The 14,578-nt window shown below is 38.0% G+C and overlaps 1 protein-coding gene across 10 annotated transcripts in view; it reads left to right on the forward strand.

The window, feature by feature from the left end:
- AHCYL2 (adenosylhomocysteinase like 2) overlaps positions 1–14,578 on the forward strand; it is a 162,478-nt gene that overhangs the window by 134,764 nt on the left and 13,136 nt on the right. For all 10 annotated transcript variants that reach the window (XM_036089312.2, XM_036089313.2, XM_036089315.2 and 7 more), the window contains 7 exons: positions 1,406–1,500; positions 4,128–4,234; positions 5,554–5,670; positions 8,926–8,989; positions 9,470–9,558; positions 12,268–12,338; positions 14,449–14,543. In XM_036089312.2, the coding sequence (XP_035945205.1) occupies positions 1,406–1,500; positions 4,128–4,234; positions 5,554–5,670; positions 8,926–8,989; positions 9,470–9,558; positions 12,268–12,338; positions 14,449–14,543 (638 nt within the window). The remainder of the gene's footprint in view (positions 1–1,405; positions 1,501–4,127; positions 4,235–5,553; positions 5,671–8,925; positions 8,990–9,469; positions 9,559–12,267; positions 12,339–14,448; positions 14,544–14,578) is intronic.

The following is a 14,578-nucleotide window of genomic DNA, read 5'->3' on the forward strand; positions in this document are numbered from 1 at the left end:
GTCTTCTGTGTCTTTGGCTAAAGTAAGTCTCCAAAATGTTCCAGGGATTCAATATAAATCTTTAAGAAAGATTGACATTAAAGGAGCTGTCTTGGGGGAATGGATCCCTATTCTTGTGTGTTAGCTCTCCTCTGTGCTTCTCTTGTTAAATATGATGTAGGTAGCTCTGTTTTACAGTTGGCAAATATCTTCTTATGTGTAATATTCCCTTATTAGTTAATGCTTTGCCTTGACTTGCTAATATTAGAGCACCAGTGAACACTGCTCGTTGTCTAAGGTAATATGGATTAGAAAAGAAAGTGCTTCAGGCATAGTTTTGTGGTCCTGCTGGATTTTTTCAGCAGTTTGTCCTGATTTAATGTTTGGTGTTTCTGCTTCAGCAGTAAAAAGGACTTTACCTGGCAGATTAATACTTGATCACAACGGCTACTGACACAGGAAGGACAAAAGAAAGAGAGAAATTTGGACTTTGCTAGTTTCTTGCCTTCCCTCTATGGCAGCACAGTACAGAGCAGGGTACCAAATGCTTATTGCTTCAGAGCGCTTAAGAAATGCTGGGAAAGCTCTGTGGTGCATGTGTGTCTCTCCTTTGCTAGCACTGTAGTATTTCATTTGCTTTTCATTTATATTCATTACAAAATTTTTATTAATGTATAAAATACGTATCTAAAAGAGCACAAATATTAAATATATAGCCCAGTGAATTGTACATATACATTCTTTTTTTTTCCAACAAATGTTTAGTGGCCCACTTTAAGAGATATAAGAACAAATGAGACCATATCTTTGCCCTAAGAATCTTATATTGTGATCGAGAAGAAAAGACACATATATAAATAATGATAATACAAGGGCATATATGATAAATGCCACAACAGGTCATGAATCTACATATAATGCACAAGCAAGCAGCTTATTAAAGTTCAGATTCCATGAGAGATCACTTGCAGTTAATCAGGCTTCGTTAGGAACATAAAACTTAACTGGCCTATGACAACATTTTAACTGATGGAGAAGAGTGTGAGAGTTCTCCTGATGAAGAAGGTGGGATGACCAAAATATAGATGCAAGAAAGATCAAAGTGTAGTTGGGAAATGGTGAGACTTCCAGTTTGACTGGATCAAGAAGTGCTCATTTCTGATGTCTTCTTTTTTTCCCTTTAGTCCTATTTGTAGCACCCATCATACTCTTGTCCCTTTTGTTTGTCCTTTTTGATATATCAAGAGCAAAATGACCAACAAAGATAAAGAAGTGGACGAAGGGGCTGAAGACAGTGTTAATCAGTGAAGAAAGCCAATCCAAGGAGTAGAGAGAATTGGAATTGGGGCAAACCAGTATCTTGTGAAAATTTAGGGGCAGCCCTTCTTTCAGGCTTTAATGGTTTCTCTTTGTTCCCTTTCCTCAGGATTCCCTGTTTTTGCCTGGAAAGGAGAATCAGAAGATGACTTTTGGTGGTGCATTGACAGATGTGTGAATGTGGAGGGCTGGCAGCCAAACATGGTAGGTTAGATTTCTGCTAGCACAATTCTGGAGGAGTCTGGCGGGGACAGAGTCGGGGGCTAGGGCCTGGGAGAGGGTGTCCCAACAGGAAGGAAGGAAAATGCTTCCTTTTCTATCTGATGTATCTGGGCTTCCAGCAGAACTGGTTGCTTATGTTTAGGGTACCCTAAGAATATTGAACTTAGCCTCAAAGTACTAAAATTAATTGGTGCTGATCTTAAGAAACATTTATATTCATCAGCAGTGTTAAAATACTGCTCAGGGTTCACACGTGGCTGGTTCAAAAGCAAGGTTAATGAGTTACCATCCCCTACCCACTTCCCCCCTCCAGTAACAGTAATGAAAATGCACACACAAACACACATACACACACAGCTTCTGTGGTACTTAGCTTTTCTCTAGAATCACATGCTAAATTTATAGTAAACCTGAGGAGATTCCAAGTTCAAATTTCTTCTCTTTATTCTCCACTTTAAGAAAGATGCCTAGGCAAAAAGTTTTGGGTTTTTTATTTTGCTTCATTTTATTTTTGTTTCATTTTTTAAAAGATCAAGTTCTTGAAGGCAGATAGCACATTAGATTCGCAGAGAAGCAAAAAGCTGCACAAAGTGTGAAGCACTTCTATTTCACAAATATTTTGCATATGAAGGAGAGGAGAAATTAGGAATCAACTGAAAAAAGAATCCTTGAAGCTCTAGTCCAACTATTGCTTGCTGCTAAAAATTGCAGAGTAGGCCTCATTTGGTACACAAAGAGAGAAACAGCCTCTTTTCTGGATTCTCTGATGCAGGTTACATTGTACCATGTGCTGGTTTGAGGAAGCTGGGTTAATACCCTGAAAGGGAGGGAGGAGTCAGCTGTGAGATGAGTCAGCTCATTCCCACAGAGTTTAACGGTGACTGGAAGAAGTATGACTGACAGACCTAAAGGAGATATGCCAGGGGGTTTCTACCGGGAATAAAACATTAATTTTAGAGTCGAGAACATGGGGAGGACATGGGATTGCAACCAGCGAGCATTTACAGACTATGGGGCCAGCACAAACTGCTGGGAAAGCTGATGAAGAAAATAAGACAAGGATAAAAACCATTGTCACCCAGAAAAGAGAGCTCATTCCTCTTGGGATCCTGTCAAAATCTAGTACTTTTATTTGCTTTCCAACCTCAGGTAGATTCCCTGGTGGCAAGAATTTCTGTAATAGAATAACATGGTGGTGAGAATTATGGGTTACATTCATTAAATAAATATTAGGGATAGCAACTACCTGCCTGTATTAGATACCTCTGCTAAAAGAGAAAAGCAGACAAGAATAGGGACTTAAGATCAGAGTTTCCAATTGCTCAGGCTTTTTCATATCTGATTTTTTTGTGTGGCTAGGGATCAGAGGCTGCAAGGAAGAACTCTATGAGGGATTCCATACATGTAGAAAGGGAGAGAGAAACTCTGAGAAGCCTCTTCATTTCTTAGGGCATCTGTTCTAAGGGTTTCTACTGGGAGAAAATGGAGCATTAACCTATAGAATGGAGCAAATGTGTTTTAATGAAAGTCTTGCCTTGGATCCCTGCTCTCAAATAAACTTCAGTTGAGTCAGAGAAAAGAGATCAAGAGCATGAGTAGAAGCAAAAAAAAGAGATTAGGTGGTAGACATGAGGTGGGGGATTTTGTGTACCCAGGGGTCACAGGATGGCATTTTGGGCACTGGTAGTAGAGTTGATACTTTATGAGACGGCAAAATGGGTGCACGCCAGTAGGGAACAACTCAGTTCTGTGGGGACTTCCTAGGTACAATAATGTGGAAAGTCCTGCTAAGCATTTCTGACAGCTAGGTGAAGGACTGAAATGCCACCCCGCCTAGTGCCCAAGAGCATTCTAAGCTGGTCTTTCTTTAGCTTATTTATAATTCAGAAACTTTCCTCCGCTGATGAAAGCTCCAGTGGGCACAGCATTGTGTTTATCTTTAATCCCAACCTGAAATAGTGATGAGCTGTTCAGAGGCATGCTTGCACACCTACATGCTACACAGTTCCCTAGTTATTTTTAATTTGGTTTATAGAGAGTGTGAGGTTTCGCTAGGCAAAACCCTTCAGTGCTGCCTGATATTTTGGGTAGGAGAGTGCCTGTGCTTTGGGAGAAGTGAAGGATTAACAAATACAGTTTTATAACCCATTGTTCTGGGAGGGAGACTAATTATCTTGCTTTATTTAAACGAAGTCTTGACTGAATATATTTGAAGTCCTGAATATAACTGGTAGAAATATGCTAATATCGAGGTCAGGCTTTCTGAATATCTACAGTGCATTCAAGAACTAGTTGTCTAGATAACCACTTAAGCTATTAGTTCAGAAGAAAATCCTCATTTTGTTGCTGTGTGTTTTGATATAGTAGATGTGTTATGTGGGAAGGTCATTTGGCTGCAAGAATTACAATTTGGCTTTTCACCCCTCATTGTCTTTTACTTCAGTGTAATGACTGGCCATTATATTGGCTGTAAGTAACTTTGCATAACTATGGGAAATTTGAAATATCTATAAATTGGCAGTTAGAAATTGGAATAAAAGACCCAGAGCAACCTGGAAGCCCTGAGCCTTCAGTAAAATAAATGGTATTATTGATGCTTATTATTGCAGATATTGGATGATGGAGGGGATCTTACTCACTGGATTTATAAGAAGTATCCTAATATGTTCAAGAAAATCAAGGGCATAGTAGAGGAGAGTGTTACTGGAGTCCATAGGTAAGATTTGACATGGGCATACCTGGTTTTATGCAGCCTAGATATATATGCTGATAATCACATACCTATAGAATACATTATGTTAAAAATGGGAACATGCTATGAGGTGATGAGATCTGAGTCTTCACACTTTTTTTTTTTTTTTTTAAAAACAATGCAAATAACAAACCTAAAATTGGGAGTGGGGGACAGGTAAGGGAACAAGTGTGGTCCTCGTGTTTTCTAGTTGTTGTAATGAAATGACTGCTTGTCCTTTTTAGATGAATTCGTTCATTCCATAGATATTTATTTAACTTCTACAATGAGCCAGGAACTTCTAGGATCTGTGCTAGGGATCTAGCAGTGGGCAAAACAGACAAAAACTTGGGTCCTCATAGAGCTTACATTTTTACTTAGAGAACAAGGATTTAGGGTTCTGTTTCTCAAATGAGCAGTAATTCCCTTGGTAAAATTGAAATAATTTCTGTTTACTATTATTCACTCATCAAGAACTGGAAGTATGAAATGGAAGTTTTAGGGAAGTAAATTCTGAATAAGCCACCATCACTGCTTCAATATATTGTGATCTTTCTGAATATACCATACCTTCAGACTCTTAGAAAGGGATGAATTTTGAATAAAACACCTCGTTCTAATTTTTTAGTTAATTCAACTTAAAATGAAACTCCTGTATGTAGATATACATATTTATAGGATGTATATGTATTGAGATTATAAAATTAAGGCTATTTGAAAGTTAAAATTGTTGCATTAGAGTAGTGGGATTAAAATAGTACTTAAAGTTACTCTTTATATAATTTAAAAGGGGAATAAAATCAATAAACAATTTAAAATTTTACATTTTAGGGCGCCTGGGTGGCTCAGTTGGTTAAGTGTCTGCCTTCGGCTCAGGTCATGATCCCAGGGTCCTGGGATCGAGTCCTGCATCGGGCTCCCTGCTCAGCGGGGAGCCTGCTTCTCCCTCTCCCTCTGCCTGCCGTTCTGCTTACTTGTGCTCTCTCTATCTCTCTGTCAAATAAATAAAATCTTTTTTTAAAAAACAGTAAAAAAATAAAATTTTACATTTTAATCCTTAAAATTTAGAGGTGGGTCAAAGATTTTCCCCACATGCCTTGTAACTAAGATTTTCATTTCTAAACTGGATACAGACTTCAGAAAGGTAGCCTTTATTTCTCTATATATACCTAATGGGATGAAATTAGTGTGTCTCATGCTCTCATGTCTACCCGATGAACATATTTCTGTAATTTGTTATGAAACTGACAGTAGATTGCAGTATCTCATTGTTTTGTGTTCTTCTTGATTTCCCTCATCCTCAGGCTGTACCAGCTATCCAAGGCTGGGAAGCTGTGTGTTCCAGCCATGAACGTTAATGACTCGGTCACCAAACAGAAATTTGACAACCTCTACTGTTGCCGTGAATCAATTCTAGATGGGTAATGTTTTATTATCTTTGGAATGAACTTGAGTTGTTGAATTGAGGTTCTGAATTTTTTGGCTTTGGTTATTTCCGGAAATGATTCATGTAGCACCTCTTGATCTATCACTACCATCATACTAAATATATTATAACCCAGATCTACTGTTGCTATCCGGATACTATGACAAGCACATCTATTTTACTTTAAAAAAAAAAAAATCAGACTAGCCTCTGTCTATTGGTGGCAAAGTTTTTACTTTGTGACCCTATCAGGCCTGCAAGTCAGTAACTAAAGTCACAAACAGCTAAGAATCTTTGTTGATTTGGGAAAAGGTTCCTGGTGTTCCTATTCTAGGTCATGTTACCAGTTTTTAAATTCCAACCAGCATATAATTCTCTGGCCATCTGGAAAGTTCTGGTGAGCAAAGAGCCAATCCCAGAGGCATTTCTAGTTTTTTAAATCTGTAATGACTACAAGTCTGACAAAATCTACTTAGGTATATACCAAATGCTGTGTTCTTCTAATGCCCAGTTTCTGTTTCTACACTTGCGTCCAGATATTCCTTCATCCTTGTTCAGAAGTCTCAGTAATTCCCTATGTCAAACCATTAAGTTGGTTTAGAATATTGCCAAGCCAAATGGTTTCCATCATGTTTAGGTTAATGGAAAAGCTACAAAAGGGCCTGTGGGCCACTACTAACCAGTCTGGACCGTAGGCAGTTTACAGCACCACAGGTGTTAGAGCCAGAAGGGCTGGCTTGGTTTGATTGTTGGCTCTATCACTTAGGTCTTGGAATAGTTATTTAACCTCTCTGTGCCTATTCCCTCATCTCTAAAATGGGGACAATAAGACCTACATCATAGAGTTATTGGGAGGATTAAATGAGATAAGGTAAGAACCTGGTGTTCAACATTAGTTCCCTTGCCCTTCTTTCTAGAACCCTGAACACTAAGTTCTGGATTGAATTCTATCTTAGGGGAAGCTTTTTGCTTTAAAAGCTTTTTGCTTTAAAATCTTTTTGGAGGGCGGCAAGTATTCAATGCAAATTCAGTTTGTTGGTAATTATTATTTCTATAGAGTCAATAGTATTATCAGATAGATTGGACATTTAAATGAATTCTCAATCCATCAGTCTGTTTATAGACTGTGTCTTGTTTTGGCTACATAAAAGTGTTATAGCTTACGTGAATAGCTTTGATGAATAGCTTTGCACCTGATATCTCTTGGGGAAGAGAGGCAGAAAAGCTCAAGAGTAAAGCAAAGGAAGCTCATAAATAAAATTTATTGATTTTCTTTGCTGTGATAACCATTCCAGGACCATTCTCCTAAACCATGACTTTTGAGTATGATAATAGCCCAGCCAGACTTACTCTCTTCACTCAACAAGAAATGCCTCTGCACTTAATTGATATATTTTTAAAAATTTATGTATTTATGTATTTATTTATGTTAACATACACTGTTACATTAGTTTCAGGTGGACAGTATAGTGATTCAGCAGTTCCATACATCACTTGGTGTTCATCATAAGTGCATTCCTTAATTCTTATCACTTATTTCACCCATCTTCCCACCCACCTTCCCTCTGGTAACTTATCAATTTGTTCTCTGTAGTTACAAGTCTGTTTCTTTAGAAAAGAAAGAAAGTCTGTTTCTAGACATCTCTCTCTCTCCCTCCCTCCCTCTCTCTCTCTTTTTTTCCTGTGCTCATTTGTTTTGTTTCTTAAATTCCACATATGAGTGAGATCATATGGTATTTGTTTTTTCCCGACTGGCTTATTTCATTTAGCATTATGCTCTTCAGCTCCATCCATGTCGTTGAAATGGCAAGATTCCATTCTTTTTAATGGCTGAATGAGATTTGATATTTATTGAGTTTCACTGGGGCTCATGGAGTTGTACTAGTTCCCATTTAGGAGTTGTCAAATCATTAAAAAGACAAGATTCCTCCTTTATAGACTGTTTTCAACAGGTAAGTGAATAGAAACAGAGGTAAACAGATAAGTGAATAGAAAGAGTCACGTGGGTGCCTGGGTGGCTCAGGTGGTTAAGTGTCTGCCTTCGGCTCAGGTCAGGATCCCAGGGTCTTGGGATCGAGTCCCCACATCGGGCTCCTGCTCAGTGGGGAGTCTACTTCTCCCTCTCCCTCTGCCCCCTGCTCAGGATCTATCTCTCTCACACACACTCTGTCTCTCTCCCGACTAAATAAATAAATAAAATCTTAAAAAAAAAAAAAAAGAGTCGCCAATATTTGTAGGAACTGTCTATCTCAGAATAGGCTAGTTTTAGTTGAAAACTTTCTTCTGCCTTGTAAGGGATTCCTAGAGAAGGGACACTGGCCGAAACCAAAGAGAAACCAGAACCTACTCCTACAAGTTCTTCCAAGAGACTCTAAAAACAATAAGGACATTTATTCTAGCTTCATAGAGAATCAGAGACAAAAAAGTAGAGCATGTCTGAGAAAGAATCAGCCCCAGAAAGCTCACTCTCTCATGCAGTCAGTATTGGTGCATTTCTGAGCTCTTCTCCCTCTAGCTGCCCATTACCCTCTGCATGGAATTAATGAGGGACCTGTTGGCCCTTTTGACGCTGCTAAATGTAGCACTCATTTATCAGGGTTATCTTCTATGTTTCTGTCTCATTCAGTAAGCTAGAATAATGTTTCCACTAAGCTAGAGCTTTGTCTTCTAAATAAAAAATGTTTTTATTTTCTTCCATCTTTTATTTCCAAAAATTATATAATAAATGTATATTGCTTTTTGTTTAAGAGTACTTTACAGTCTACAGCTTCTTCCCTTCTGCACCACTCCCAAGACAAGAGGAAAAAAGAAAAAAAAAACCCTCTCCTATAGCTGGAATTGATCGGATAGCATAGAGTTAGAAAGTACATATATTCAGGGGCGCCTGGGTGGCTCAGTCGTTGGGCGGCTGCCTTCAGCTCAGGTCATGATCCCAGGGTCCTGGGATTGAGCCCCGCATTGGGCTCCCTGCTCGGCGGAGAGCCTGCTTCTCCCTCTCCCTCTGTCTGCTGCTCTGCCTACTTGTGCTCTCTCTCTTTGTGTTAAACAAATAAATAAAAATCTTTAAAAAAAAAAAAAAGAAAGAAAGTACATATATTCAACCTTTCATTCTAGTCATTAGGTAGCATAGAAACCAGGCTTTCTTTCAGAATGGAACAAACAAACAAATATAAAAACAAAGGGACCCAATCTAATCTTAAAGGAGAAACAAGAGAAGATTTTTCTGATTTAATGGTTTTTCTTCCTCTAGACTTAAAAGGACAACAGACATGATGTTTGGTGGAAAGCAGGTGGTGGTCTGTGGCTATGGAGAGGTAAAGCATAACCTTTCACTTACTGGGTGTATAAAATGTGATTTTGGTGAAATATACCAGATTCTTTTATTTAATGGATGTGAGAATACATTCACTCACCACTCTAGATGGGAAAAAAGTAACTTTAGAGGCCCTCTGGTTAAAGTACAATCTTTCTTTTTCCCTTTGCATTTTTGCCATTTTTTCTCAAGTTGATTTTCTGACTTATTCCAGTGCACTGTTTGTGATGTTCTCTTAGCTTGTGTTTTGATTATAAATCGTGAGTGTGGGTGTTCTTATGTACATGCATGTGCTAAACAGGGGCTAGGAGTTTGTTTATGAACTGCATTCATTTATTTGTTTTTTCTTGTTTTTCCCCAAGCATGAATCTATTCAGTGAAATTCCTTTTGGGGGCGGAAAAGGGTACAGTTTACCAGAAGCTTTGAGATGTTGTTTTCTCACTGACTTTCCTTATTATGTGTACTTTCTCCCCTCTTAAGGTGGGGAAGGGGTGCTGTGCTGCTCTAAAAGCTATGGGCTCTATTGTGTATGTAACTGAGATCGACCCCATCTGTGCTCTTCAAGCCTGGTAAGCATGCAAAAGGAGACTTGCTTTTTCCTCTATGCCACCATCTATTGGGATCTTGTAACTGCTGCCAAAGAATAGCCTGGTTAATGCCAAATTTTATCTTAGAGGGGCCCAGATCCTGAGAGATGCTGCTATTAACTGTAAGCTCCCCTCTTTCAAAGATCAAGTAGCTCTGCTCCGAGAAAGCAGAGACTATCAGAGAAGCTAAAATTTTTAATTCCTGTGGAAATAATAAGAGGGGATGACTTGAGCCAAAGAACAAGTAGCTCCTTACCTTCTCCATATATAATCCTCCTTTTTTTTTTTTTTTAAAGTAAGCTCTACACCCAGCATGAGGCTTGAGCTCACGACCCCAAGATCAAGAGTTGCATGCTCCACCAGCTGAGCCATCCAGGCACCCCAACCCTTCTTCCTTTGAAAACAATGATCAAAAAAGAAATAAGTTGGCATCAGATCCTCTCTGAGGTGATGCACTGAAAAGAACACTTCTGTGATATTCTCCCCCTAAATGTATAACCTGAATCTCATCAGGAGGAAACATCAGGCAAATCCAGATAAAATCTGCTGTCTCTGAGTGAAGGGTATAGGGGAGTTTGTACTATTTTTGTAATTCTTAAGTTTGAAATTATTTCAAAATGAAAGGTTAAAAAATAGTTCCTGTCTCATCCATAAAATGTGGCTAATGATGACTACCTCAAAGAGTTGCAAAAGTTCAGTAAAAGAATTACATAAGTATTACATATGATTATATATTATATAATAAATATGTAATTCTATAAAGTATAGAACTGTTGTCACAAAATAAATGCTCACTAAATGGTAGATATTATTAATATTGCCTCTTGCCATCCTTAGGTAGGATGGAAATACCACTGTTCCTGAAAACTATTGCAGAGTTCTGATGTCTATAGCCTCCATAACCCACCCATTCTTTACCATTAACCCACCAGAGGAAGGTACCCAGGATAGAGTAAGGCATGGCATAAAGGTTTTGCTATACCCATTTTTCCCTGCTTTCTACTCCTCACACATCCCAGCCATAAACCACAAATTTCCCCAATAGAGCTGTTGGCTTTCTCTGAGTCAGGGTTCATTAACATGTTTTAATACTGATTGAGACACTGATTCAAATTAACTTATAGACATGAACTGATCACTTACCGTATAATGGTACTGTGCTCTGTGCTTAGGATGAATAAGATGAATGAGGCAAGGTCCCACTGTGAGTGGAATAGTGCCATGATGGGGGTAAACGGTACATGCTTCTGTAGGAGCCAAAGGAGAAATATCCAGCTAAAGAGCAAAGACACAGGGTAGGAAGAGATGTCAATAGGGCTGAGTCCTGAAACTTGTGTTAAGTCATTTCTAGTTTGGAAGTAAGTTCCAGGTATAAGGAACATGTCACAAGGAGGGTAGTCACTGAGGAAGGAGAGAGCATGGCACATTTAAGAAGATGGAAATACTTTAATGTAGCTGGCAGAGAGGATAAATTTGGGGGAATGGTAATATCTAAGGTAGGAATCATTATGTGGATATAATCATATATCTGCATAAATATTTAGGTCTTATCCTGAGAACAGGCAATCTCACTGAAGTATTTTAAGCAAGGAAGTGACATGATCTAAATTGCATGTAGGGAAATTACTCTGCAAAGTAAATTAGACATAAACCTAGAGATGAGATCGGGCCAGGGGCTACTGTAGGAATCCAGGCAAGAGGTAATAAGACCTGAACATACACAAGACCAGCACATCTGGAGAGGAGGGGACCGATTCAAGAGATTTTAAAGAATTAAGGAAAACAACCGGATTTGGTGACAACTTCAGTTGGGAGAGGGAGTAGGCTAGGACATTCTAGTTTATCTGGCTCATACAGTTGGGTGAACAGTAATACTATTGATCAAAATAGAAAATATGAAAGAGGAAATAGATTTTAGGAGTATAGAGAAGATAATGAGGTTTTTTTCAAACCCAATAAATTTGAGATTCTTATGGGACATCCGGGAGAAGCTATCCAATAGACAATTTGATCCAAGGCTCTGCAGCTTCAGAGAGATCTAACCTAAAGATATATTTGTGCAGATCAGCCACTAAGAAGAGTCATTTGCAGCCAAGGGAAGGGTATGTGGATAAATTCTGAAAGAATAAAGAAGAGAGTCAGGGCAGAACTCTATAGAGTACCAACATTTAAAGATTGAGTAAGATTGAAAAGGAACAATCAGAAAAGTAGGAGGAAAACCAGGCGAGAACAGTGTCATGGGCTCCAAGGAGTATAGTTTTAAGAAGGTAAATAATGTTTAATGTAGGAAATTAAATGATGTAAGAGTCTGTTTTTGTTTTTTGTTTTTTTGTGGGTTTTTTTTGTATCCAGAAGATTGTTGATGATCTCGGGGAGAGTAGTTTCAATGGGGTAAGATTCAGGGGCTAAATTGCACTTTCTAGAAACTCTGTTTGGGAATCTCATGGTAACCCCTGGCTCTCTATTTTCAGGAAGAATTAAGTTGCAGTGATGCAAAAAAAAAACCCTTTATTTCTGTCCTGTATGAACTAAGGAGATGGTTTGAATTTTTCACTGCTAAGAATAATCTAGCTATATCAAGAAGTGACAGTGTAGGTACTGAAGGAACTTGGTAATAGCTTTTGAGGTTCTGTAGCAAAAGGCTCCCAATTGCCTATTATCAGGTTAATTGATCATGCTTTATTTTTACAGTATGGATGGATTTCGACTGGTGAAATTAAATGAGGTCATCCGGCAAGTGGATATTGTTATTACCTGTACAGGTATGATTTTGACATGTACAATGGAGTGGCACTTGGGAATGCTTTCATGGAAAAAGTGAAAAATGACCGGAAATGTTCTGAATAAAACCAAACTCGAAAAGCCAGATACAGAGGTCTACAAAACCAGTCAATCTTTCACGTTCTTCCCACCTCTTTAGAACTCTGACCAAAAGTATATACCATCTAGGTCATCCCTAGAGGAAAGTTTCTTTAACTGTTCTGTATCTCCATCCATCTCAACTACCAAAGAGATGACTAGAGATAAGTTTTATTTGGGAAACCAGACCTTATATTTGTACATTTGGTTTTTTATTTTACTTCCAAAAGTAAAGTATATTTCTCTCTAGTCTCTGTAATTAAAGCAGGCCTAGAGCAAAATTCATAGTTAGAGAAAGTGGGAAAGGCAGTTGTATTAATTCCCAAAGAGGTAGATTGGAGTTTTAGAGGGGAATATGCAGAAATGGCTAGTTTCCTTGGACTGAGATACTTTGTCTTTATGGTGGGACCATAAACTGCTAGAACACTGGTTTTTATTTGTAATTATATTTTAGAGGGGGAAAATCAGAATATTTAAGAGTAAAAATATATTTGTAGCCTCAGGGTGAGATGGGGACAGAGAAGAGGGACCATAAGAAACTGTTCTTGCTTCACATCAACCCCCTTATGTCTTTTTTTTTTATAGCTTTATTGAGATGTGATTCACAAACCATACATTTCACTCATTTTAAGTGTACCTTTCAGTATTTTCTAGCAAATTCACAGGATCATACAACCATCGCCACAATCTAATTTTTTTATTGAGATATAATTCACATACCATAAAATTTACCCTTTTAAAGTATATAGTTCAGTGGTTTTTAGTGAAGTTGTACAATGTCTGATTCCAGAAACTTCATCACCCCAAAAAAGAAATCCCATACCATTAGCAGTTAGTCCTCATTCTTTCACTCTACCTTTCTCCAGCCCTATGCAACCATTAATTTCTCTGTTTCTATAGATTTGCCTATTTCATATCAATGGACTCCTACAGTATGTGGTCTTTTGTGACTGGCTTTTTTCACTTAGCATAGTGTTTTCGAGGTTCATCCATATGGTAGTATGTGTTGATATTTCATTCCTTTTTACTGCTGAATTATATTTCATTTTAAGGATAATACCACATTTTGTTTATCAGTTCATTGGTTGGTAGACACTTGGGTTGTTTTCACTTTTTGTCTATTTTGAATAATGTTGCTATGAACGTTGTGTATAGTGTTTTTCTGCAAACATGTTTTCCATCATCGTGAATATTTACCTACCTATATATTCCTAGGAATTGCTGGATCATATGATGATAACTCTACTTTTAATATTTTGAGGAATTGCCAAGTTTTCCAAATAGACGGCACCATTTTACAATCCCACCAAGAATGTATAGGGGTTACGATTTTTCCACATCCTCACCAACACTTGTTATTGTCTGTTGTTTTAGTATAGCTGTCCTAGTAGGTGTGAAATGGTGTTTCACTGTGGTTTTGTTTTTTCAAGATTTTTATCCAAATAATCTCTACACCCAATATGGGGCTCAAACTCACAACCCCAAGATCAAGAGTCACACACTCCACCAACTGAGCCAGTACACTCCTCAGTGTGGTTTTGATTTGCATTTCCCTAATGACTAATAATGTTGAACATCTTTTCATGTACATACTGACACATCTTTTGTACTTCTTGTTTTGAGAAATGTCTATTCAGATCCTTTGCTCATTTTTAAATTGGGTTATTTGCCTTTTTATTATTGAGTTGTAAGAGTTCTTTATAAATTTTGGATACAAGTCCCTTATCAGTTATATGATTTGCAAATATTTTGTCCCATTTGTGGGTTGTCTTTTCACTTTCTTGATGATATCATTTGCAGCACAAGTTTATTTTTTCTCTGGTTGCTTGTACTTTAGGTGTTATACCTAAGAAACCATTGCCTAACCCCAGAACACAAAGATTTAGTCCTATGTTCTCCTAAGAGTTTTATAGCTTTAGCTCTTACATTTAGGACAAGTTAAATTTCACATATGGTGTGAAGTAGGGGTCCAACTTCGTTTCTTTTCATGTGGATATCTCCTCTATTTTTAAGGTAACAAGAATGTGGTAACCAGAGAGCACTTGGACCGTATGAAGAATAGCTGCATCGTTTGTAACATGGGACATTCCAACACAGAGATTGACGTGGTAAGATTAAGTAACTCATTATTGGGGGCTTTTTT

Source organism: Halichoerus grypus, chromosome 12 (assembly GCF_964656455.1).
Source record: "Halichoerus grypus chromosome 12, mHalGry1.hap1.1, whole genome shotgun sequence".
Taxonomy (NCBI): Eukaryota; Metazoa; Chordata; class Mammalia; order Carnivora; family Phocidae; genus Halichoerus; species Halichoerus grypus.